Source organism: Pseudophryne corroboree, chromosome 9 (genome assembly GCF_028390025.1).
Source record: "Pseudophryne corroboree isolate aPseCor3 chromosome 9, aPseCor3.hap2, whole genome shotgun sequence".
NCBI lineage: Eukaryota > Metazoa > Chordata > Amphibia > Anura > Myobatrachidae > Pseudophryne > Pseudophryne corroboree.
The window spans coordinates 28556392-28584073 of NC_086452.1; the positions used below are offsets into that span (position 1 = coordinate 28556392).

General features: G+C 46.9%; 1 protein-coding gene across 1 annotated transcript in view; it reads left to right on the forward strand.

Annotated features, from left to right (window-relative positions):
• Positions 1 to 6490: 6490 nt before the first annotated feature.
• The window catches only part of PTGER3 (prostaglandin E receptor 3), a 52867-nt gene continuing 31675 nt past the window's right edge, over positions 6491 to 27682 (forward strand). The window contains exon 1 of the mRNA XM_063939094.1: positions 6491 to 7654. Coding sequence (XP_063795164.1) covers positions 6803 to 7654 — 852 coding nt within the window. The 5' untranslated portion in view covers positions 6491 to 6802. The remainder of the gene's footprint in view (positions 7655 to 27682) is intronic.

Below are 27682 nucleotides of genomic sequence, written 5' to 3' on the forward strand. Positions count from 1 at the left end.
AGGTATGATAATACCAACAAAAACAGCGCCAACTGAACCCAAAGATTCGGTGCCACTATTGTTGGCGGTGGGGAAGAGATGATAGTAGAAGTATCAATAAATACAAGATTAAAACTCAAAGATGCTCCATTGGTCAGACTTGTAAATCACAGATATTTCTGGTTGTAGTTTGGCAGCTTCCTCTGATTACTGGTACATAAAACACATATACCACGAGTCCCAATTAGCGCCAGATCAGTGATATGCCAGGCACTAGCGGCACATGAAATCACTGCTTCTGAGAAGACCGCGGCAGCTTTCCAAGGCACCTGCTGCTTTCCCAGGTGTAGTAAATCTGTGAGAATAAAAGAGAATGATGGCTCGCACAGAGGGAAGTATTGTTGTGCCCTGGCCACACTGACACCCAACAGACAGACAATAAACAAGGCTCATCTGAGCGCCACAGAGGATCTCTTTTTTCCAGGGATAACAGTCGTCGTCTGTAGGAAGAGAACCAAAATAAAGAATACAGTATTCAGTGTGAGATTCCTATAAAAACTTAATTTACCAATGCAAGGAGTATGAAAATTTCCATGAATAAGTATCATACATTAGCTCATCTGGAGGATGGTGTAACACAGTGGTTCTCAACCGCTGTCCTCAAGTACCTCCAACAGTTCATGTTTTCCAGGTCTCCTCACAGGATTGCGAGTGAAAAAATTTGCTCCACCTGTGGGTCTTTTAAAATGTGTCAGTGAGTAATGAATACACCTGTGCACCTGCTGGGTGACCTGGAAAACATGAACTGTTGGGGGTACTTGAGGACCGAGGTTGAGAACCACTGGTGTAACAGAAAGTTTTTGGCTGGTGCCTCCTAGAGGAGACAGGTCGGGATTACACTTCGGCCTTGGGCAGTGGTGCAAGTAGAAAAAATGTCTAATAAGCGCGTGCACCAAAACACGGGTGTGGCCAAATGCAACATGGGGCATGACCAATTAAAATGGGGGAGTGATACACATATGGGGGAAGGGGCAGATACACATATGACCCCAATAGTGCCAGATACACATTGCCCCACAGTGCCAGATACACATTGCCCCACAGTGCCAGATATACATTGCCCCACAGTGCCAGATACACATTGCCCCACAGTGCCAGATACACAAATGCCCCACAGTGCCAGATATACATTGCCCCACAGTGCCAGATATACATTGCCCCACAGTGCCAGATACACATTGCCTCACTGTGCCAGATACACATTGCCCCACAGTGCCAGATATACATTGCCCCACAATGCCAGATACACATTGCCTCACTGTGCCAGATACACATTGCCCCACAGTGCCAGATACACATTGCCCCACAGTGCCAGATACACATTGCCCCACAGTGCCAGATACACATTGCCTCACTGTGCCATATACACAAATGCCCCCAGAGTGCCAGATATACATTGCCTCACAGTGCCAGATACACAAATGCCCCCATTGTGTGAGATACACATTGCCCCCCAGTGCCAGATACAGAAATGCCCCCACAGTGCCAGATATGCCCCCAGTGCCAGATACAGAAATGCCCCAGCCCAGATACACGTCTCCCCAGTGCCAGATACAGAAATGCCCCCACAGTGCCAGATATGCTCCCAGTGCCAGATACAGAAATGCCCCCAGTGCCAGATACACATGTCCCCGCAGTGCCATATATGCCCCCAGTGCCAGGTACACATGCCCCCCTGCTGCTTACCGCGCTGCTGCTACTTGTTCTGGTGTGTGAGGGGAGGAGAGCGCAGCGTGCACCTCTCCTGCCCCTCAGTCTCCGGCGGCGGTGCGGGCCATGGTGTCTACCTTCAATTAGGCGCCGATCCGTGAGCCAATCAAAGCAGGAGCCTTGGCTGCCCGTCCGCAAGCTCTGATTGGTTCACGGGCCGGCGCTGAATTGAAGGTAGACACTGAGGGGAAGGAGAGGCGCACGCTGCGCTCTCCTCCCCTCGCATCAGCACAGTGAGCAGCGGAGGGAGGGAGCAGTGGCGGTGGGTACGTCGTACCCACGGCTAAATTCTTAAGGGTACGCCGTACCCACCCGTACCCGCCCACTTGCACCGCTGGCCTTGTGGAGATCAAAGTAATCAATTGGGATATATAGAACATACTGTAACATTGTGTCTCGTAATTCTTTCTGATATAAATGACCTGCTGTAAATTGTACCTTTGTCTGTGGAACAGCAGTCTTCACCCCCGGGAAGGATTCTTACTTTATACTGATGTTTGGATATAAAAAGAAAAAATATTTTTCAAACTAACTACAGACTAGCGCAGCGGTTCGCAAACTTTTTGGAATCACAGCGCCCTAGAGTACCAGAATTTTTTTTCACGGCACCCCCAGGACAAAAGTTTCTTATTGAGATATTTAGAAAGAAATGTTAAATTAAGTAAATTGTGTTTATATGTCATCCTTAGGGTCAGTTGTGTGGTGAGGGACAGGATTTGCTTCTGTCTGTCCCCATATTTTATGACTGACAGCCACAGGCACTGGTTTTGCCTATTACATTGACCATAAATAATTAGAATTGGTCCTGGACCACCAACCCGAGGCACCCCTGCAAGTGTCTCACGGCACCCCAGGGAGCCACGGCACACAGTTTGAGAACCACTTGACTAATGTATGGCAATCCGCTTGCTAAGAAGGGGAAAGGTATCAAGCCTACGAGAGAGGTAAAGTTTAAAACTTGCCCAAACCAACCAATCATCATCTGTCATTTCAAAGACTGTGTCAGATAAACGACAATTAGAAAGTTATTGGTTGCTTTGGCAACTTCTCCACTTTATCTCTCGCCAAGACTTGATACATCTCCCCCTTTATATGAGTAGCAAGAATGTTCCACATTTAGTTTGGCTTTATTACCCCTATACATTGTGTCAGTCAGAGGCAGCAGCGGGGGCCTATGTTCCCTGTCTCTGGAGCATGTCCAGCACTGAGTGCAGTATAGAACAGCTAATTATTGCCCTGTCATTCATCTGTACTTACCTAGCATGACAATATTACACAGCACTTTCCAGAGAGTGTTTAATCGTTCATATTACTCTCTGTTCCAGTGGAGATTACAGTCTAAATGAATCTGCCGGCGTGTTGCTGGTCTGTGGGAGGAAGCTGAGGCACCAGGAGGAAACCACCTCAAACCCCCAGAGAATATCAAACTCCACACAGATAGCGCCCAGGTTGGAATGGGACAGAGAGCACTAGTGTGGTGAGGCCACCAGAGCAAAATGAGGCCACTGCCAGTGCGTGGTGAGGTCGCCGTCACAGTAAGGTGAGGTCTACAGAGTGTGGTGAGGCCGCTGTCAGAGTGAAGTGAGGTCTCCAAAGTGTGGTGAGGCCGCTGTCAGAGTGAGGTGAGGTCTACAGAGTGTGGTGAGGCCGTTGTCAGAGTGAAGTGAGGTCTCCAGAGTGTGGTGAGGCCGCTGTCAGAGTGAGGTGAGGTCTACAGAGTGTGGTGAGGCCGTTGTCAGAGTGAAGTGAGGTCTCCAGAGTGTGGTGAGGCCGCTGTCAGAGTGAGGTGAGGTCTACAGAGTGTGGTGAGGCCGCTGTCAGAGTGAGGTGAGGTCTACAGAGCTTGGTGAAGCCGCTGTCAGAGTGAGGTGAGGCCCCCAGAATGCAGTGAGACCACTGTCACAGCACGGTGAGGCCTCCAGAGTGCAGTGAGGCCGCTGTCAGAGCACGGTGAGGCCTCCAGAGTGCAGTGAGGCCGCTGTCAGAGCACGGTGAGGCCTCCAGAGTGCAGTAAGGCCACTGTCAGAGCACGGTGAGGCCTCCAGAGTACAGTGAGACCCCTGCCACAGAACGGTGAGGCCTCCGGAGTGCAGTTAGACCATTGTCACAGCACAATGAGGCCTCCAGAATGCAGTGAGGACACTGTCAGAGCACGATGAGGCCTCCAGAATGCAGTGAGGACACTGTCAGAGCACGATGAAGCCTCCAGAATGCAGTGAGGACACTGTCAGAGCACGATAAGGCCTCCAGAATGCAGTGAGGACACTGTCAGAGCACGATGAGGCCTCCAGAATGCAGTGAGGACACTGTCAGAGCCATCCTCTTCTCAGTTTCGTTTTCTATGCAACTTGGGAAAGACACAGTAGAAGTGACTCTTCATGGTCAGACGGAGTTTAGCAAAATTACCTGTTCAGCAATATTTCACTACAGTTGCGCAAAGAGCGATATTTCTCTTACAAACTCAGAACACAGAGACCGGGGAGACAGAGAATGTGTCCTTATCAGCTCCGTACAGCAATAACCGTTATCTGTTGTGCAAAATGCAGCACCAGTGTATGACAATGCTAGGTGTGACCTCAGGGCCGCAGGGATCACACAGCCCACCCAGACCCACTGCAATCTGGCTGCACCGATATGCAATATGTCACTCTTATCCTTGTGTATCACACTCCTATTTCCCTATATAATAATAATAATAATAATAATAATAATAATAATGATACAGGTTGAGTATCCCATATCCAAATATTCCAAAATATGGAATATTCCGAAATACGGAATTTTTTGAGTGAGAGTGAGATAGTGAAACCTTTGTATTCTGATGGCTCAATGTACACAAACTTTGTCTAATACACAAAATGATTCAAAATATTGTATTAAATGATCTTCAGGCTGTGTGTATAAGGTGTGTATGAAACATAAATGCATTCTCTGCTTGGACTAATGGGCCCTACACACTTGTCAACCCACCCTACGGCTGACCCGGCGGCAGGGGGGTAGTGAAGTTTCTTCACTCCCCCCGTCACCCGGCTCCATGGCAGTGCACGCTAATATGGACGAGATTGTACATATTGGCCTGCATGTATAAGCGACCCGGCACCAACAATTAACAAGCGCGGGCCGCGCATCGTTCATCGTTGATTCCTACACACTGAACGATAGTAACGAGTTCTCATTCATTAATGAACAAAAATGTTCACATCGTTCAGTGTTACCTGCCAGTGTGTAGGGCACATTAGGTCCCATCCCCGCGACATTTCATTATGGCATGCAATTATTCCAAAATACGGAAAAATCCGATATCCAACATATTCTGGTCCAAAGCATTTTGGATATCGGATACTCAACCTGTAATAATAAATACAGATAATAACGTGTCTGCTCGTATTGAAGGGGGAGTGGGAAGAAGATGTTATAGCTTAGAATATACATTTTTCCACACGTGAAAGGTTCATCTCACAAGTTGATAGGTTAGAAAACATCTAATACATAGTTATTTTTTTCTCTCTCAAGCTTTCAGCAGAAAATGTTTTTAAAAATGATTTTATTAAAAATATCACGCTTTTACAATCTACTGCCAAGAGAACAAACAAAAAGTTCTTTAACCCTGTGCAGGAACGGGCGCTATGAGCAGGGACAGGCGCTATGGGGGGTCATTACGAGTTGATCGCTCGCTAGCAGTTTTTATCAGCCGTGCAAACGCATAGTCGACGCCCACGGGGGAGTGTATTCTCGCTTTGCAGGAGTGCGAACGCCTGTGCAGCAGAGCGCCTGCAAAAACATTTTGTGCAAAACAAGACCAGCCCTGTACTTACTTATCCTGTGCGATGATTGCTGCGACGAGTGACACGGTAATGACGTCAGATACCCGCCCAGCAAACGCCCGGCGGCGCCTGCGTTTTTCCAAACACTCCCAGAAAACGGTCAGTTGACACCCAAAAACTCCCATTTCCTGTCAATCTCCTTGCGGCCGGCTGTGGAATCGTTGCTAGAACCAGTGCAAAACCACAAAGGACTTTGTACCCGTACGACGCGTGTGCGCATTGCGGTGCATACGCATGCACAGATATAGATCAACTCGGAATGACCCCCTATGTGCAGGGGGGGTTCGTTTTATTGTCAGTATCTAGGTCGACAATGTTTAGGTCGACCACTGTAGGTCGACAGTCACTAGGTCGACATGGATGGAAGGTCGACAGGGTTTCTAGGTCGACATGTGCTAGGTCGACAGGTCTAAAGGTCGACATGAGGATTTTTTTGTGTGTGTGTCGTTTTCTTCGTAAAGTGACCGGGATCCCAAATTAGTGCACCGCGTCCCCTCGCATGGCTCGCCATGCTTCGGGCATGGTGCCTTCGCTCGGCACACTTTACGGTTCCAATCGTAGTCCACGTGGATCGTTAAGTATGAAAAAAAAAAAAAAGTGAAAAACTCATGTCGACCTTTAGACCTGTCGACCTAGCACATGTCGACCTAGAAACCCTGTAGACCTTCCATCCATGTCGACCTAGTGACTGTCGACCTATAGTGGTCGACCTAAACATTGTCGACCTAGACACTGTCGATCTTCAGACCGGATCCCGTGCAGGGACAGGCGCTATGTGCGGGGACAGATGCTCCGAGCGGGCACAGCAGGGACAGGCGCTATGAGCGTGTGCGGACACTAGGTGGCGCGCTTGCTACATGAATGACGGAGCACTACTGTAACTCCAACAATGATACAAAGTATCAGATGTCCAACTGTCGCAGCTTCTGTTCCTCACCCGTAAACACGTGCAGCATGTACTCAGCGCCGGAGCCCACGGGACGGGATTCCCCCACGCAGGGGCTACAGAAGAGCTTGCCCCTATACAGAGTGCACCCCATGCAGTGCGTGACCCCCTCCTGCCCCGGTGCCAAGCTCCAGGTGCCCATCCTGGTGGTGGAAGAAGAGGAGATGAATGAAAGTGACGTGGGAGTGGGTGGTGCCGCCCCCCAGCTTATATAGCCGCGCTCCACGCGTGCTGCTGGCACTGCAGGCAGGTGTCCTGCCACAGACATGAGTGGGAGCGCGGCATGGAGCACTGTGCCCTCCTGAATGCCACCCCTGCCGCCGCGATGTGGGACCCCAACATGTCCAACGTGGTGGCGGGGGAGAGGGGCCGGGGCAATAGCAGCAGCCGGGCGGAGTGCGGGGGCTCCGTGTCCGTGGCTTTCCCCCTGTCCATGATGATCACCGGCCTGGTGGGCAACTCTCTGGCCATGCTGCTCATCTACCGCTCGTACCGGGAGAAGGAGAGTAAACGCAAGCACTCCTTCCTGCTGTGCATCGGCGCCCTGGCCCTCACCGACCTGACCGGCCAGCTGCTCACCAGCCCCATCGTCATCTCCGTCTACCGGGCCGGCCGCCAGTGGAGCCGGGTGGACCCCTCCGGGCACCTGTGCCCCTTCTTCGGACTGTGCATGGCCATGTTCGGTCTGTGTCCCCTCTTCATTGGCAGTGCCATGGCCATAGAGCGGACCCTGGCCATCAGGTGCCCGCACTGGTACTCCAGCCACATGAGGACCGGGGCCACCGCCACGGTGCTGCTGACCATCTGGGGGGCGGTGCTGGCCTTCGCCCTGATGCCCATGGTGGGGCTGGGGCAGTACACCCTGCAGTGGCCGGGCACCTGGTGCTTCATCAGCACGGATGACAGGACTCCCGGGAACATCGTCTTCGCTGCCACCTTCGCCTGCCTGGGGCTCCTCTCCCTGGCCACCACCCTCTCCTGCAACCTGGCGACCATCAGAGCCCTGGTGACCCGCTGCAAGAGCCGGGTGTCCGCCTCCCAGGCCAGCAGGCAGTGGGAGAGGATAACGATGGAGACCATGGTCCAGCTGATGGGAGTCATGTGTGTGCTGTGTGCCTGCTGGGCACCCCTGCTGGTAGGCTGCTCTGTCACTTTCTACCTGGAGCTCTCCGGAGGGGTGGGGGGGCATGCTGGCACTTGTAGTCCCACAGCACCAGGAGAGCCACAGGTTGCTCTGTTCTGCATTTAGGCCACTTAGGGGTCCAGCTCCAAGAGGCGGGTGTGGATGGTTGGGTCGACGGTAACTAGGTCGACCACTATTGCTCGACAGTGACTAGGTCAACATCTGAAATAGGTCAACATGGTCATTAGGTTGACATGGAAACAGGTCGACAGGAATTTTAAAAAGAAAAAATTATTCGTAAAGTGACCGGGAACCCTAATTAGTGCACCGATTCCCCTCGCTTCGCTCGCCATGCTTCGGGCAAGGTGCCTCACTGCGCTGCCGCTGCGCCCGGCACAGGTTACTATTCCCAATCGTAGTCTACGTGGATCGTAAAGTATGAAAAAGTTCAAAAAATGAAGAAAAAAGTGAAAAACTCATGTCAACCTTTCATGTGTCGACCTAATACATGTCAACCAATAGTGGTCGACCTAAGTATTGTTTACCCCCAGATCGGATACCCTCCAAGGCATCCAGCTCCAAGGTCTGTGTCTGCACATGGTACGTTCATGTTCCAGTCACCCTGAGGGGTGATCACTGATTGTTACATGTTCCAGTCACCCTGAGGGGTGATCGCTGATTGTTACATGTTCCAGTCACCCTGAGGGGTGATCGCTGATTGTTACATGTTCCAGTCACCCTGAGGGGTGATCGCTGATTGTTACATGTTCCAGTCACCCTGAGGGGTGATCACTGATTGTTACATGTTCCAGTCACCCTGAGGGGTGATCACTGATTGTTACATGTTACAGTCGCCCTGAGGGGTGATCGCTGATTGTTACAGTAAGGAGCCATTTACCGTCACTTATAGCCCTGGTCCTGCCCATAAGGCAGAGTTACGTGTTTCATGGTGAAAGTGATTCTGAGTCCAGTAATCCAGCACTAGCATTTAGCAGCATGACCTGCCATACTGATGGGCAGATTACAGGCTGGGCATCTTGAGCTGTCCCACAGAGCTTGCACTTGTTTTTCCTTGTGAATGTTTAGGTTCTCTCTTATTATCGCACTGTATGCAAAAAAAGTTCTATTTATATTGTCTGTAAAGTGACCGGAGAACAGTGTTATGTTACCTCTCATCACAGGGTCATCTTAGGTATTTTATACCCAGTGATGCTCTGCACTGCACGCTGGCAGGTAGTAAGTGATGCTCTGCACAGCACACTGTCAGGTAGTAAGTGATGCTCTGCACTGCACGCTGGCAGGTAGTAAGTGATGCTCTGCACTGCACGCTGGCAGGTAGTAAGTGATGCTCTGCTCTGCACACTGTCAGGTAGTAAGTGATGCTCTGCTCTGCACACTGTCAGGTAGTAAGTGATGCTCTGCTCTGCACACTGTCAGGTAGTAAGTGATGCTCTGCTCTGCACACTGTCAGGTAGTAAGTGATGCTCTGCTCTGCACACTGTCAGGTAGTAAGTGATGCTCTTTACTGCTCACTGTCCGGTAGTAAGTGAAGCTCTGCTCTGCTCTGCACACTGTCAGGTAGTAAGTGAAGCTCTGCTCTGCACACTGTCAGGTAGTAAGTGATGCTCTGCTCTGCACACTGTCAGGTAGTAAGTGATGCTCTGCACTGCTCACTGTCGGGTAGTAAGTGGTGCTCTGCTCTGCACACTGTCAGGTAGTAAGTGATGCTCTGCTCTGCACACTGTCAGGTAGTAAGTGATGCTCTGCTCTGCACACTGTCAGGTAGTAAGTGATGCTCTGCTCTGCACACTGTCAGGTAGTAAGTGATGCTCTGCTCTGCACACTGTCAGGTAGTAAGTGCTAGCAGGTGTGAAAAGTGTTATTTAATGATCTAGTTATAATATTAAGAAAGGCCTAAATAAAATAAGTTATATGGGTATTTAAGAAGCCCCTTACCACTCTGCAAAACTTCAGTGTCTAATCTACTGCCCCTTTCCACCACCCCTTCTAACTACCCCGTTCCACCACCCCTTCCAACTGCCCCTTTCCACCACCCCTTCTAACTACCCCTTTCCACCACCCCTTCTAACTACCCCTTTCCACCACCCCTTCTAACTACCCCGTTCCACCACCCCTTCTAACTGCCCCGTTCCACCACCCCTTCTAACTGCCCCTTTCCACCACCCCTTCTAACTACCCCTTTCCACCACCCCTTCCAACTACCCCGTTCCACCACCCCTTCCAACTGCCCCTTTCCACCACCCCTTCCAACTAATAATTTTCCCACCACTTTCTACCTTGTGGAAATACAGTGTGTGGAAAGTTTTATTACATTGCTCAGCGTTTGCACTTTTCTGCAGCATGAAAGAGCAGAGACTACTCCCAGTAAAAGTATAGGACAAGAACCACAGAACGCCAGCTCTCAGCTGGTGCAGAACTGTACAGAGTTCTTCTGTGGAGTAGCAATGTGCCCTCTCCCCTATTGCCCCATTATAGTAATCTTACTCATCATGAAATCCTATTTCTGCATTGCTCTGTAAAAGGTGACGCAAAACTGTGGCTAATCTGTGCTCTGCTAGTAATGCCTTCACAGCGTCCAAATCCTCTCATCTGCCAGTGCAGTCTGTTGCTCTTGCAGAGATGCCGCTATCTCTGCAGACTTATGTGCAGGTCCAAAGTTGTACAGTGGATGATTTGCGCTTTGTAAGTGACTTACAAAAATGTCTTTTAAGTCTATATTTAACAATATACGGAAAACATCTCCTATCGCCGCTATGTATCACTAAAAGTTCGATGGGCAGCGACTCGTCTCGTCACCAGCTAGTCGCAGTCCCCTCTGCGTAATGTGCCATTGCTGAAGCGCGTGTGCGCACTGCTGGAAGCTCAGTCTTGGGCTTCCAGTTGCAAATTCCATTAAAATGTAAAAACAGAGAAAAACATAAACAATTAAATAGCTGAAAAGCAGAAAATTAAATAAAAAAATGCCTTGTTTAATGATCCTAACATGGCGATAGTCAATAGAGGATTGCGGCAGTATAGGGAAATTCCCACGGCAACGGAATCACCTCTATTCATCATACAACTGCCACCACTAATGTGACCAAACCACCTTAACCCTACAGCCCACAATAAACCCCATATAAAATACTCCAAAATACCTTAAGTGCTACAGTATCTTGTGTAAGTTACCACAGTCCGTAACGGAATCACCATTCATGAGACACGTTACTATGTGTGTGCAGAATATTATTAAAGTCAGCTTCCAGAATTAACTTTAGCTTTTTACAAGATGGGACATCCTGGGGATACATCTGCATAAATTTGGTAAACGTGTGACGATTTGTGTGACCCGGGCACATTTTTTTTTTATAACGGAATCACCAAGTGGGTGGAGAGACAGGTAAAGTGTACTGATTACAATATGTTTGCTACCTACTAGTGCAGCTGCTACCGCTTATATTTCCTGCTATGTTTTACAAAATATTTAAGTACAAAATGATTCAGTTTAGCTATCGTAGTTATTCATTACTGTCCCCGATAATATATGTACTGTATAAGTAATCTTACCATACTGTCCCTTTAAACCAGGACACATATGAATTACACAGGTTCTGTGGCTGGCTTAATTCAAGGCAGCATTTCAGCTGATTTTAATCAACCACAGAACCTGTGTAATTCATGAGTGTCCGGGATTAAAGGGATAGTATGGTCAGCCTATGTATTAAGGATTTAAGTTAAAACTTGTGTTGATACAGAAAATATTCACAATTGGTTCCTATTGAACAGAATACAAAAGTGAGGTTCATTTCTGAACTGTTTAATACGTTTGTTAAATTAAAATGTGTAGGTAGAGTGAAAATGATAGTGATGTAGTCATGTTACCGGCGGTTGGGATACTGGCGGTCAGGATTCCAACGCTGAAATACAGACGGCTTCAAATGCCGACAGCCATAATGCCAACATACAGGGACTATTCCCACTCGTGGGTGTCCACAGCACCCACCAAGCCCGCTTCATGGCAAGCGCAGTGAGCCTGCAAGGGGATTCGTTGCGCTCGACCCCCTGCCGGCATTCTGGCAACCGGTAAACCCAGGGTCTGTAGGCTGACCGATGGGATCCCGACTGCCGGTCACCCGAACCCAACCCAAATGATAGACTACTGTATATCCTCACCAGAAATATTTTGGAGCTTAGTGAGATTCATTTCCAAGGATTATTTAAAAGAATGTCTCAGCACATGGTTCATTGCACCTGCATGACCAGTGACTGGCAGCAGCTGTGTGACCAGTGACTGGCAGCAGCTGTGTGACCAGTGACTGACAGCAGCTGTGTGACCAGTGACTGGCAGCAGCTGTGTGACCAGTGACTGGCAGCAGCTGTGTGACCAGTGACGTGGCAGCAGCTGTGTGACCAGTGACGTGGCAGCAGCTGTGTGAGCAGTGACTGAGAGCTGCTGTATAAATGGTGGCACCTTTCCTTTAGATCTACTTCCTGACCAAAGGAGTAACCTAATGTGATTCCATTACCAAATATATGGTGATTCCGTTACCTCAAATTACAGCCTGGATAAAATGTTAGGACTACCTGCTTTGAAAAATGAGCTTGTATTTAAGACTGTTAAATTGCCTTATTCCCATTAGCCCTGATATTAAGTTGGGGCATATGCATCAATGCTTGGAGAGAGATAAAGTACCGACCAATCAGCTCATAACTGTCAGTTGCAGGCTGTGTTTGAAAAATGACAGGAGCTGATTGGTTGGCACTTTCTTAGTCTACTTTATCTCTCGCCAAGCATTGATGCATATGTTCCAATATGTGATTATTTAATCAAACACCTGTATCTTCATTGCTTTATATGGCACTGAATGAAAGCTTGTCCATAACATTCTTTTCATTCAAAGAACACTGATAGTTTAAAGAGCCCTAATATGAAATCAAAATGATTTCCCTCTATTAGCAAAATAGCGAACTTCAACTGATTAATAATGGCAACATTTAGTGCCTGTGCTGACTTTTATGTTTTAGGCTCTATGGGGGTCATTCAGACTTGATCGCTGCTGTGCGTTTTTGAACAGCAGCAATCGGGTCTGAACTGCCCATGCGCCGGTGCTGCAGTGCGCCGGCGCATGGCAGGCAGCCGACGGCTGTCTTAGCATTGCGATCGCCTCTGCCTGATTGATAGGCAGAGGCGGTCGCTGGGTGGGAGGTGTCGGGCCGGCAGCGTTTGGCCGCCATTTAGGGGGCGCGGCCCGGGAAACGCAGGCGTGCCCGGACCGTTGCGGGGGGGGCGGCGGCGGCTGCGTGACGCCACACGCAGCCGCTGCGGCCCTCACAGCAACGAGTAACTCCTTCCTACCAGCCGTTGTGCGATGCTTTTGTACTTCTGTGACGGGGTAGAGCCTGACATGCGGGGCGGACTAGACCTGTGCTGGGCGTCCCCCCACATGTCAGTGTGCCTGATCGTAGCTGTGCTAAATTTAGCACAGCTACAATCAACTCTGAATCACCCCCTATGTCCATACAATGGCTCTATGTCCATAGTTTCAGGGAATTGTGCTCTAGGTACCACTGTTACGCTTGTTAAATAGGGATATCCCCTGCTAACCTATAGCATGCCTTCCAACAGTCCCCATTTTAGCGGGACTGTCCAGACTTCCAGACTTGAGCATTACAATAACCCGTCTCCCAACTCTTGGTTGTCCCATGTCAAAGAGGACTTTTCCGGATGTCTGGAAATCAGGACAGTCCGCCATAACTTAGGCAAGTCGATATATGGTCAATATGAAGGTGAAATGCGTTGGTGTATAGGGAAGTTGCTTTATTAAGTGGATGGATATAGAGGTGAGGGTAAAAACATATGGGTGGAGCTCAGGCAGCACTGAGGCATGAGGCACACATACATACAGTACCGTGCAAAAGTTTTAGGCAGATGTGGAAGAAAATCCTTTGTAACTGATTCAGTCTGTGGAGTGCTGCTGTCTTTTGCTAAAATATATATATATATATATATATATATATATATATATATATTTGTGTGTGTGGAAAAAGTGCTGCAAAGTAAGGATACTTTCAAAAATAGAAGTGTTAATAGCTTATTTGTATCAATTAGCAAAATGCAAAGTGAATGAACAATAGAAATCTAAATCAAATCAATATTTGATGTGACCACCCATTGCCTTCAAAACAGCATTAATTCTTCTAGGTACACTTGCACACAGTTTTTGAAGGAACTCTGCAGGGAGGTTCCTCCAAACATCTTGGAGAACTAACCACATATCTTCTGTGGATGTAGGCTTGCTCAAATGCTTCTGTCCCTTCATGTAATCCCAGACAGACTCGATGATGTTGAGATCAGGGCTCTGTGGGGGCCATATCATCACTTCCAGGACTCCTTGTTCTTCTTTACACTGAAGATAGTGCTTAATGACATAGGCTGTATGTTTGGGGTTGTTGTTCTGTGGTTAGTTCTCCAAGATGTTTGGAAAACCCTCCCGGCCGAGTTCCTTCAAAAACTGTGTACAAGTGTACCTAGAAGAATTGATGTAGATTTCTCTTCTGTTCATTCACTTTGCATTTTGTTAATTGATAAAAATAAACTATTAACACTTCTGTTTGTGAAAGCATCCTTACTGTGCAGAATTTTTTCCACACCTGCCTAAAACTTTCGCAGAATATTGCATATTAAAATAAATCATGGTAACACTAATTCCAGGAACTGAGATATTGTATCTCTTGAACATCACTGGTCTGTGAAACTGACTGTTTCACGGCAAAATGCAATTAACGTGACATATTGGCGCAATGTTGTTTCTCTCTTTCGAGCGGCATTAGCGTGAGTCATTGTGGGACGCTGGCACAAGTGACATCACTCACATTTTGCTGTAATACATAGTAACCAACCAATCAGATCTTTGCTTTTAAGTTGTACTACAAACATGGTAGCACCATAAATACCCCAGTGGAAAGCGCTGTTTTCGGTGTTCGTGGGCGTCCGGGCTGCGTTAGAAGTTTCTACGGTTACAGCGGCTTTTCCTTGCAGTTACCAGTTCTTATGGAGCCCAGAAAGCGTTAAGTTCTGGTTACATGACTTCTAACTCGCTGCCGGAAAAATGTTTCCAAATAGGGGGCTACAACATTCCGTGTAATTCCCGGAGGAATCGCTGCTTCTAAATCATTCACTTTTTTACATTCATGTACCTCATAACTTATTCATACTCTGTTATTGTGCCTGACGCTGAGGCGCAGTTCCTGGAACCAGCGAGTCTACAGCCTGTATAATAACCTAATGTCTGTTCTCGCTGGGTCCTGGTCACCACTCAGCTGCTTTCTCTGACAAAAGCAACTAAACATGCATCATATCAGGTATGCACTTGCTGTATGAGAAATGATTTACTATCAGCAGTAATGCAAAACAGGAAATCCTAGGGCAGCAACCCCTTACCAAAAGCAGGTAATGCAAAACAGGAAATCCTAGGGCAACAACCCCCCACCAAAAGCAGGTAATGCAAAACAGGAAATCCTAGGGAACAACCCCCCTCCAAAAGCAGGTAATGCAAAACAGGAAATCCTAGGGCAACAACCCCCCACCAAAAGCAGGGCAACAGGCACTACCACCCCCCTTCCCCCTGGAGTCTTCCTGCTTTCATCTCAGGTTACTTTTGTTATAGCGTGTAACAGTTCTTGAAAATGCCTTCTGATATATTAGAGCTATATATACTGTAGGTGTCTCTTTCTTTGATTACATTAATTATATTAGATTTATTACTGGGATTAAGGGTAATGTGCGGCCATTTTGAAGGCCAGTGGTCCTCCCATGCAGCCTCTTAAGTGTATTACAGGTTGAGTATCCCTTATCCAAAATGCTTGGGACCAGAAGTATTTTGGATATCGGATTTTTCCGTATTTTGGAATAATTGCATACCATAATGAGATATCATGGCGATGGGACCCAGGTCTAAGCACAGAATGCATTTATGTTACATATACACCTTATAAACACAGCCTGATGGTAATTTTAGCCAATATTTTAATAACTTTGTGCATTAAACAAAGTGTGTGTACATTCACACAATTCATTTATGTTTCATATACACCTTATACACACAGCCTGAAGGTCATTTAGTACAATATTTTTAATAACTTTGTGTATTAAACAAAGTGTGTGTACATTGAGCCATCAGAAAACAAAGGTTTCACTATCTCACTCTCACTCAAATTCCGTATTTCGGAATATTTGGATATGGGATACTCAACCTGTATTATCATTTATTTATATAGCCACACCAAAGTACTTTGCGCCCTTCTTGTGTTTACTTAGTCAGGATTTGTCTAACTTGCCAGTATGTTTTTGGAGTGTTATCCGGTTTAGGGGTATATTCAATTAGGGTCGGATCCATTCCGACATGCATTTGTTGGAATGGATCCGACAACCCCTATTCAATCTCATCTCAATTCGACTTTAAAAAAGTCGAATTGAGATGAGGGACCGGAGAGGGGACAAGCGGGGACAGCCGCGGGCAGACGGAGGAGAGCAGCGCTGCAGAAGGATGTCTCACAGCCGCCTGCTGTAGCGCTGCTCTCCCCTGTCTGCCCGCGGCTGTCCCCCGTCTCCCCGCGGCTCCCCCTCCTCTGGGTCCCACATCTCAGTCTGACATTTTTTTTATGTCGGACTGAGAGGGTCGGAAACGGGGCCAAATCCTGTCGAATTTGTCCCCGTTTCACTCAAAAGTACGTGAATCGGCAGCTATACCGCCGATTCACGTACTATTCGACAAGTCGAATTCCACGACTTGTCGAATAAAAATTGCTGGGATTGAATAGGTCGAATCACAATTCAACCTTAAAAAGTCGAAAATTGCCGTCTTTTCGACAGACTGCAGTTTTCGACCCTAATTGAATATACCCCTTAGAGGGGAATTCAATTACCTGCGGTAATTGTTGGCACTGGGGCTATTCAGTTATCCCCGATAAGCCGGCGCAAGAAGAGGCAGGACAAACAAATCCTCAAAAACAGCCCCGTTATCGGACGAAAACTAAGCTGTTTCCAGTGAAAACACAAAGGCTTCTCGGAACCTGGGTCTTTTCAGTAGAAAAAGTTTTTTTTTTTTCAGGCGGCCAGATTGAAATGCCTGAAAAAAATAAAATACAGGAGAATCATCGGGATACATTGTCCGTTCACTTTTAATTGAATTCCCCCCTTAAAATACTTTCTATCACATTGCAACTTCTTTTAAATGGTGGATTGGGATTTTAAACCTAGGAATACATTGCATCTACATTCTGCAAAGATGGCTGCAGAGTGGGGTTTATCAAGTTAGACAATTAGGGGGAAGTTCAATTAGTTGGATGTTCCGACAGGGCGGAAAAATTGCACTTTCCGCCGATAATCGGAACTTTCCGACACTTCAATATTCAATTGAAGTGCCATTTTTCCGCTCTGTCAGAAATTCCGACAAGTCGAAAAACGCATGGATGACTCCGCCGCAGTTGAAAACTGTCAGTTTTCGCCCATAAGAGAGGGCGGAAATGAATGGTCAGAATGGGGGCGGGAAATGGGCAGAAACGGGCCGCTATTGAACACTGAAGTGTCGGATCCTCTCTGTTGGAGCAGATCCAACTGTGATTGAATATCCCCCTTATTCTGAACCTTCGTTACTTGGGGCAAGGGAACAAGTAATTAATATTAAGTAAAGTATTATTGGATAATTTACTAAGCTCCGCCAAATAGAAATTGTCAGCTTGTCCTCTATATTTATACATGAGGTAATATATTACTGTATGTGTACTTCATCAATATACACTGGCTACAGATTAAAGTGTCACTGGCATACAGTGGAGGTAAATTGGGACCCAAACCAATATTTTTGAAAGTGCAACCTGTCCAGCACCACCAATAGAGAAGGCCCATGTCTGGGTGCAGCCACCTCCCTCCCCCACCCAAGCTAGCGCATGTATATATCTCCAGGAAAATGACGCTGCACAATGCGACTCCATCTTCCCAGTGATTTCTGTAGTGGCTCCAGAAAGTGAAGTATAGTCTATGGGTGTAGGGTGGGCTGTTTGTGTGCTCCATGACTAGGGGAACAGTGGGGGGTCTGGAGGTGCTGAACCAATTTGGAAAGGTTAGACGCTCCACATTTTTGGGACTATTGGGAGTTATGGGTAATTTTTACGGGTGTGGTTCATCAAATCGACAGTGTCTAGGTCGACAATGTTTAGGTCGACCACTATAGGTTGACAGTCACTAGGTCGACATGGATGGAAGGTCGACAGGGTTTCTAGGTCGACAGGTCTAAAGGTCGACATGAGGACTTTTTTTTTTTTTTTTTTTGGTGTCGTTTTCTTCGTAGAGTGACCGGGATTCCAAATTAGTGCACCGCGTCCCCTCGCATGGCTCGCTTCGCTCGCCATGCTTCGGGCATGGTGCCTTCGCTCCGCTACCGCTTTGCTCGGCACACTTTACCGTTCCAATCGTAGTCCACGTGGATCGTTAAGTGTGAAAAAATTCAAAAAAAGAAAATTTTTTGAAAAACTCGTGTCGACCTTTAGACCTGTCGACCTAGCACATGTCGACCTAAAAACCCTGTTGACCTTCCATCCATGTCGACCTAGTGACTGTCGACCTATAGTGGTCGACCTAAACATTGTCGACCTAGATACTGTCGATTTTCAGACCGGATCCCAATTTTTACATGGATTTGCAGCCTATTAAAAAAGTATGTGGTGAGGGGCGTCTGTAATACTTCAATACTCACTTAGAAGGTATCTTGTGACGGGCATAACTTTTCCTGAGGCTGCGGCGCTGGTTACAGGACTGTAGGGAAATATGTAAATACATTCCGATGACATCCGAGATCGGACGTGTACGGATTTCCAGCTTTGCTAAGAATGCAGCTCACAGCAGCCCTGGGACATTATCTGGGGGACAAGTGGATTAATGGGAGACATAAAGCAGAATTCCAACAAACGTGCAATAGTGCAGCAGAACATGAGCGATAGTGACTAGTGACACAGTGCAGCGCGTGCTGGCTTATTATCACACCAGCTCACTAACTCACATTTTCATGCTTCCATGTCCCTAGTTTGTCATTTTTGTGTACTTAGAAATCTTTTTGCACCTCTGTGTTCCTGGGTCTGATATATAGGACTACATGTCCGTGGGTGGGATGTACTAATGTACATCGCCGCCACGATGCTGATCGCATATGAACTTACTGGCAGCAGCGCCACGATGCTGGTCGCTGCCTGACTTCCGGGATTCGGCCCCGGGAGTCAGTCTGCGCAGGGTGACGGGCGGGCGCGAGGCAAGCTGGGAGGATCCCTCACACTGCGCTGCGGAGAAAGTGCCATAGGCTTCTATGGGGTATCATCAGCAAAAGCTGGCAAACCCCGCCGAGGCGCTGAGTTGGCGGCCGGGGGATAGTACATTAGGATAGTATATTACTACCGGGGGTTTACCGCATTTTCCGTTTAGTACATCCCGCCCCGTATGAGGAATCTCCAAGTGAGAAACTGGACAAAGTTATGCCAAGTCAAGTTTTTGGCAGAGCAAGGAGTTGTTACTGTTTCCTCATACTGCATATGACAAGATGGCTACCATAGAGAAACCTGTGATTTACCTTGCAGTCCCTCTATTTTCCTACTATGGGGACTGTGGTGTAAGCTGAGCTTTCGGCCACTAGGGGCCGCCGTCTTAAGTTGGCGTTACCCTATACCAGGCTTTTTCAACCAGTGTGCCGTGGCACACTAGTGTGCCGCGACCAGTTGCAAGGTGTGCCGCGGAGCCAGAGCAGCTTCCTGGACCTTCAGAGTGAACTGTTGGCCCGGGATCTTCTTAGAGGATCAGTCGTGCTGCGGCCATGACCTATGCCTTGTAGACGCGGCGGTGTGATATCATAGGTCATGACCGCCGCATCTCACCACCCAGCCAGACCACCCGCCTGCATACACATCTTCCAGTTCCTGCCTGCATACACAGCTTTCCTTGCCCACCCACATCCACACCTACCCGCTGCTCAGTATTCGCAGCACTACAATATGAATAACCCCCGCCACTGAGGGACAGGGAGGAGGACAGCTGACCGGCAGGGGCTAATATTTCTTATGTTATTTCTCCTGTGGGGAACAATAGGATTTATGTGGGGAGAATAAGGATTTATGGGGGGAACAATGTGAATAATTAATGTGGGGAGCAATAGGATTGGGGAGAAATGTGATTGATTTATGTGTGAGCAACATGATTTTGTGGGTAGCAATGTAATTGATTTATGTGGGTAGCAATAGGATTTTTGTATTGAGCAACATGATTTATGAGGGGAGCAATGTGATTGTTTTTTCTGTGTAGGCCAATGTATGTGTGGATTTTTTTTTTACTGTGAGGGCCAATGTGTTTGTTTTGTTTTTTTCTGTGGGGAACTGATGATGAGCCTTGGCAATTTTAAAATATTGTTCGGTGTGCCGCGAGTAAAAAAAGGTTGAAAATCACTGCCCTATACACTTCAATGGGGGACATGCAAAGCCTGAGAGACTACCCTGAGTCGGGATGCAGTCAATTTACCTACAATCAAAATCCCGACGGTCCTGACGACTGTTTAAATGTCAGCGTTTCGACTGTGTCGACATTTTAAATGTCAGTATTTTTACCATTTCGTTATTTTGATCTTGACGGTATTTTGACCGTCGGTCAATTGTTTGTATTTTGACCGTCTGAATTTTGATTGTAGGTGAATTATACTGATCCCCCTGAATCTCCTCTGCGTCGTGTCCTGCTTTATTATAATGGGTGCAGTGTGTGTGGTGCAGGGGGGCCACATCGCACACCCTGCACCCAGATTTCATTACTTACCTCTCCAGATTCCCACGCCAGTGCTGCTGATGCTGGAGAAATCACTGGGATAATGGTGCGGCGGCCATTTTCCTGGTGATTCGTGAATGTGCAGTAAAGACTTGTCTCCAGGAACATGGTGGGCCCCATGTTTTCAGAGACCTGTGTATATGCACTAGAGATTGGTCTCTGGGAACATTGTGACCGCCATGTTTTCGGAGACCTGTGTATATGCACTAGAGATTGGTCTCTGGGAACATTGTGAGCGCCATGTTTCCGGAGACCTGCACATGCAGAGAGTCTCCGGCGCCGCAGAGCGGAGGGGATTCTGCCCACGGGTCCCCTTCTATCTGAAGCCAGCCCTATGGCAGGTGCACATTTTGCCTCAGAGCATGGACACCAATGTGAGCGTTTAATCGTCTGTGTGCGCAAATACTACAGCGACACGTCCCCGACACTCCCATACCGTGCCCATGATATGGACCATCTTTGTGTGTCTGAAAAGCACACCCCCCCCCCAGTTACCACCCAGGAACACCTAGCAAGTTTCCAGTTCATCTCTGGTCCCGTGCGTCTCCATCGCAACTTCGCCGCTGTGCGTACACCCTGTAGGAGTTGTTAGAAATGTTGGCGTTTGCGCAGTAGAAATAGTAATGGCTGTGCCGATCAGTATCAGGGCCTGTACTCCTCGCTGTTAGCGCCACGCTTACTGTAGGGGTGGGGCTTCATACTGCGCTCTGTATCGCTGCGTTATGTGGTGGTATAGAGAGAACTCCCATTACTGAAAAGCATACCCCAAAACTACGTGCCTTTTTATAATTATTATTATTATTACATGACTTGTCTATTGGTTTTCTATAGTAGACACGTTACTGTTTGCGCTATTACCGCTTTGTGGTGTTAGACAGCCGCCATGTGTAAGCCACGCTGTGGTTTTGTTAGTAGGCTATTTGAAGAGTGTTCGTGTGTCTGTGAATAAATGTAAAAGAGTCTCATTCTAAAGCAAATACTGAACCCCTTTGTTAAAATATATTAGTTTGCCCTAGATTTTATCTAGTGGTTACATATAAGAAAACAGCAAAAATAAATACTGTAAATATACAGTTGCAAGAAAAAGTATGTGAACCCCTTGGAAACTGTATATTGTATATTATTCAGAATCTGTATACACAGTCTTTCCCTGTATTCTGTGTCAGTGTATATTACACACAGAACTCGTACAGCTCGTTTTAACCACCTCCACTGTCCTTGGTGTCTAATAAGATAAGACCTTCCCCACGTACACGATGTACTGACCCCCCCTTCTCCCCCCCCCCCACTTCCGATGCAGGTGCAGTTACTTTCCTTGCTTATCCGATGTCCCTGTAGTGCTGAGGGGTGCGGGAAGGAGACACCAGTTGTAGCTACGGCTGCTGCGTGTTTACAGTAAATGTATTTTCTCTTATACAGAATTTTATTACCCGGAGAGAGACCATGGAACGCGCAGTATTCAGTATTTTCACATTTACATAACTCAAAAAAGAAAAAAAGCAATAGCTCTAATTATATAATGTAGGTTAGGGGTGGTCTTCTGTAAGCGCCTCTTTGGGTAAATAAAATGTTTCTGGACAGGTTCAGAATGGCTGTAAAAATGTATCATCAGGAAGATCTTTTCCCCCCCAAGCTTTCAGCAGAAAATGTTTTTAAAAATGATTTTATTATAAATAGGACGTTTTCCCGAACTACTTCCAAGATAACAAAGCAGTACGGATGGTGTAATGGTTACAGCACTGAGGTCATAGTTTCGACTCCCACCATGGCCTTAACTGTGTGGAGTTTGTATATTCTCCCCGTACTTGCGTGGGTTTCCTCCGGGTACTCCGGTTTCCTCCCACAATCCAAAAATAAACTGGTAGGTTAATTGGCTCCCAACAAAAATTAACCCTAGTGTGTAAGTGTCTGTGTGTATATGTGATAGGGAATATAGATTGTAAGCTCCACTGGGGCAGGGACTGATGTGAATGGCCAAATATTCTCTGTACAGCGCTGTGGAATATGTGTGCGCTATAGAAATAACCTTAGTGGCCGTTTAGCGTATTTTATACAGGGAGAGAGAAAGGTGAACAAAACAAAACAAAAAAGCATTACAAAACCTAGTCCATATTGCAGAAGCTGACATATTTACAGTATACGGCATGTGTCCTGTCTGTAGCAGAACGTGGAGGCATCCAGTGACGGGACAGCCATGAGTGGGACTAGCCCTACTGCAGTTGTCGACCTTCTTTGTGACCGCCGGGATATCAACTACATCCCGCGGGACATGCAGGACGTGCCTTTATAGTAAGGACTGTCACAGCAGTCGGGAGGTAAGGGATATAACAAGTTTATTCTGTAATACAATTCATGCACATATTTTTGTAGGCTGTATTGTTCCATTATAGGGGATCTTCATGTTCCGCCGACTTTCATTTTTTAGTTAATATTCCTGCAACTTTGATTTTTGTAAATGAAGAAGAATTATTTTTGTAATCCTTGTGTAATTTTGATACAGTCGGAGTAGTTTATTTTCATTGCACTGGGCTGTGATACAAAGCTGCTGTCTGGATACATTTGTATTGAACGCAGAGAGCACAGGAGAGCAATAAAATACACAGATCTGCCTGATGATATGAATACATGAATGTGAAGCACAGAAGGAAACTAGCAAGAGCACATTAATGTATTTCCTAAAACTGCAGGATCAGTTTGTGTGTGTGTGTGTGTGTGGGGGGGGGGGGGGGGGCGCTAGGGGGATTTATTAAATCCTGGATAGAGGAGGTGGAGTGATAGAAAGTACCAACCAATCAGCTCCTTACTGCCATGTTACAGGCTGTGCTAGGAAAATGACAGTTTAGGAGCTGATTGGTTGGCAATTTATCTCCATTTTATCTCTCTCCAATTATGTGGCAGATGTAATAAGCTGTGGAGAGAGATATTAAATGCCAACCAATCAGCTCCTAACTGTCAATTTACATATTGGAGCTGATTTGCTGGTGCGTTATCACCTTGCACTTATCACTGCTTTATCACTTCTCCGGGCTTAATAAATCTGCCCCAGAGTGTGTAACATGACAGGCTGGTACTTGCTGGTACTTTATCTCTCTAAACTCTATCTCCATGATTTAGTACATCTCCCCTTATCCACTAACACCCCCCCCCCCCCCTCCCCCCCCCCACACACACACACACACTAGATTTTTGGGACCTTGAACTGTTGTAGGGGCCCCTTTGCAACCCGCAACAATAGGGCAACATTGGTCCAGGAGTTGCTGGGAGTTGTAGTCTAGCTCTTTGATTTGCGCTCTGTAAATAGCATTAAACGTGTATCCATTTTAAACTACAATTTCTGACTCTGGAATTGTAGTTTAAAACGGATGCACGTTTCTCATTTCTTTCAGAGCCCAAATCACAGAGCTGGACTACAACTCCCAGCAGCTCTTGCGGTACTAAGCGGCGCACATCCAAACAAGAATCCTGGTTGTCATGGCGTTATTGGTGGCGAGTAATAATTATACCGTACATAAAAACAAAGGTTAAAATTAGATTTTTGGTGTCAAAATGTACAAGCGAGACTAGCGTATCCGGGCCCCTACGGGATTAGGGGCCCTGAAGCTTAAGCTTTGTTAGTTTCAATGTAGGTCCGCCCCTGGCGGACGGTCCGGATGTAAGAAGAGGACTCTATACAGACAGGCCGCTGCAGGTGTCAGAGGCTTTAGGGCAGATTACTGTACTAGACTATAGCGTGTATATAGAAAATTACCTTACAAATAGCGTATGAATTATACGTACAGTCTACTATTGTGTATATAATCCCAGGAAGGAAATCCACCTGTCGTTTGTTTTTAAACCGTATGTATAACTTTAATAGTAGTAATTATTCTTCCAAATCTCAATTGCAACATTGTGTCCAGCACAGATGGGAAATAATGCAGCTTGGAAACGCAGTTCCCATATATGTTTACATGAGGTTCCTGTCTACAGAGCTATACATCATGTTTATGGGAGGCAGATTTATTTCTGTACTATAGGCCTGATATACTTGTGTGATTACAAGCAGCCGTACACCGGAATAATCATAAGCGATCAGCAATATGTCACTATACTGTACTATACTACTGTGTGGTTCCACTGCACATGTTACAGGTGGCTCGCCGGCCCCCTAGATACGCTCCAATGAAGCAGCAAATTAAACCTTCAGGGGGAGATGTATTAACGCTTGAAGAGATAAAGTACCAGCCAATCAGCTCCTAACTGACATGTTACAGGCTGTGTTTAAAAAAACGAGGAGCTGATTGGTTGGTACTTTATCTCACTCTACTTTATCTCTCTTCAATACTTAGTACATCTCCGTTAAAAGACTCCTAGAACCATTTTATTTAACAAAACTGAATGTGAATTTATGACCCCTCAGAGTAGCCGCCTTGTGCGTATATAACCGCAGGGCACACTCTGCAATGGCAAGAAAATATTGGGTCTAATTCAGGTCTGATCGCAGCAGCAAATTTGTTAGCAGTTGGGCAAAACCATGGGGGTCATTCCGAGTTGTTCGCTCGCAAGCTGCTTTTAGCAGCTTTACACACGCTAAGCCGCCGCCTACTGGGAGTGAATCTTAGCTTCTTAAAATTGCGAACGAAAGATTCTCTAAATTGCGACCACACACCTCTTAGCAGTTTCTGAGTAGCTCCAGACTTACTCGGCATCTGCGATCAGTTCAGTGCTTGTCGTTCCTGGTTTGACGTCACAAACACACCCAGCGTTCGCCCAGACACTCCTCCGTTTCTCCAGCCACTCCCGCGTTTTTCCCAGAAACAGTAGCGTTTTTTCGCACACACCCATAAAACGGCCAGTTTCCGCCCAGAAACACCCACTTCCTGTCAATCACATTACGATCACCAGAACGAAGAAAAAACCTCGTAATGCCGTGAGTAAAATACCTAACTGCATAGCAAATTTACTTGGCGCAGTCGCACTGCGGACATTGCGCATGCGCATTAGCGACTAATCGCTCCGTTGCGAGAAAAAAATACAGAGCGAACAACTCGGAATGACCCCCCATGTGCACTGCAGGGGGGGGGGGGGGGGGGCAGATGTAACATGTGCAGAGAGAGTTAGATTTGGGTGGGCTGTGTTCAATCTGCAATCTAATTTGCAGTGTAAAAATAAAGCAGCCAGTATTTACCCTGCACAGAAACAAAATAAACTACCCAAATCTAACTCTCTCTGCACATGTTATATCTGCCTCCCCTGCAGTCCACATAGTTTTGCCCAACTGCTAACAAAATTCCTGCTGCGATCAACTTGGAATTACCCCCATGGTTTTGGCCATTTGCTAACAAATTTGCTGCTGGTGGAAGTGTGGAGACTGTGCTGCCATGCCGTGCTTGTTGTTTTCCTGGTAGGTAGCTCTGAGCCTCTGACACAGCCTGGAGGTAGCATTGGGTCATTATCTTACTGTAGGAGGAACCCTTGGCCAACTAGGCGCAGAGCAGTGGGTATTTCATGGTGTTGCAAAATGGTATGGTAGCCCTTCTGGGTCAGGTTGCTGATCACTCTATTCAAGTTACCGACTCCGGATCCTGCAAAAGAGCCCCAGACCATCGCGCTTCCTCCTCCGTGTTTGACTGTTGGTGTCGCACATTGAGGAACCAGCCTTTTGCCAATGTGATGGCATACTTAAATTTTGTTCTAAAACTTTTGACCGGGGATAGATAAACTTGGAATAGCGTCCGGGATCTCCGGAGGTGCGGGTTGCCAGATGTATTTTTTCAAAGTAGCAATCACTTACAAGGCGGAACCATGCATTGCAAGTGATTGCCCCTTTAAATAAACATCACACACACACAGCCGACACACACGGTCCCACTGTGCATTGCTAGCTGTTGGTATTTGTCTTCTGGCTGATTTGGGCGGCTTCCAGCATTTTTCCACATTTCCGCGGTCAGTGAGACGCCCAGAAAAAGCTGATGAGTAAACAGTAAACATGAGTGACCCTGCTGCATATTTTTATGTATTTTGGGCTTGTTGCATGTTATGTGTGTGCCGTACCCACAGGAATCATAGCTCACTTTTTATCAGATTACTGTCTGTAGTCATGATGGCAAAATAGCCGAAACCCCACTCGCCCTTTATCAGTGAGGGATTTAGAGTCTCCTGAGCACATTAAACAAGTCTCTGAGCTGACAGCCTTTGCCAAGATGTTTTTTGGGCCCACTGGAAGTGTTTGAGGACTGGCGACACCAGTTTGGGGACATAAGGCTGTCGTTTACCCCTCGAAAAGATAAAACATGTGTGGCACTGGCAGGTGGGCACTGCGCCCATTCGCAGCGGTGAGCGAGAATGGGTTCCCAGGCAGGAGACCCCCTCTTGGTGCCCCTGCTGACAGCACATTTTACATAGTTGTGTGGTCGCTGATTCCTGCAGCTGAGAGACCTGTGACAGGATATGAGGTGTACAGATGGATCACATTATTTCTACAGAAATGGAGAAAGCGAAAGCCTCCCAAAATGTGGGGAATGTGCTCAGTCTCCCCTCTCCGGCTTAGTGACACGCAGAGCAGTTAGGCTTCAATGGCGTGAACGCACCCAAGCGTGTAATGTTGGGGCATGCCACGTCATTGGTTAGCATGTAGAGCACTTAAAGCCCATTATAACTCCAACACCCTTCCATAAAACACCCACTATTACATAGTAGTACGTTACAGTGACAGGTGTGCAGGGCCCTCCTTCCAGCATTCCCAGCTAACTGCATCCCTCTCGCCTACCCCAATTTAGGCAGCATGGCCCTGATTCTGTTGGACTGTCCCACTGACCCACCAGCTATTGTTCTAGCTGACATAATATTGACTGTCTAATGTGCCATGACTGTCTAATGCTGTGTGACTGTCTAACGTGCCACGGCTATCTGATTTTCATGATTATCAAATATTTAGTGATTGTCTAGTGTTATGTGTCTATTTGATGTTTAATGACTATTTGATGTTCCATGACGGTCTAATGTTATGTGACTGTCTAATGTACCATGACTATTTGATGTTCCATGACTGTCTAATATTCCATGACTGTCTAATGTTCCACGACTGTCTAATATTCCATGACTGTCTAATGTTATGTGACTGTCTAATGCTCCATGACTGTCTAATGCTCCATGACTGTCTAATGCTCCATGACTGTCTAATGTTTTATGACTGTCTAATGTTATGT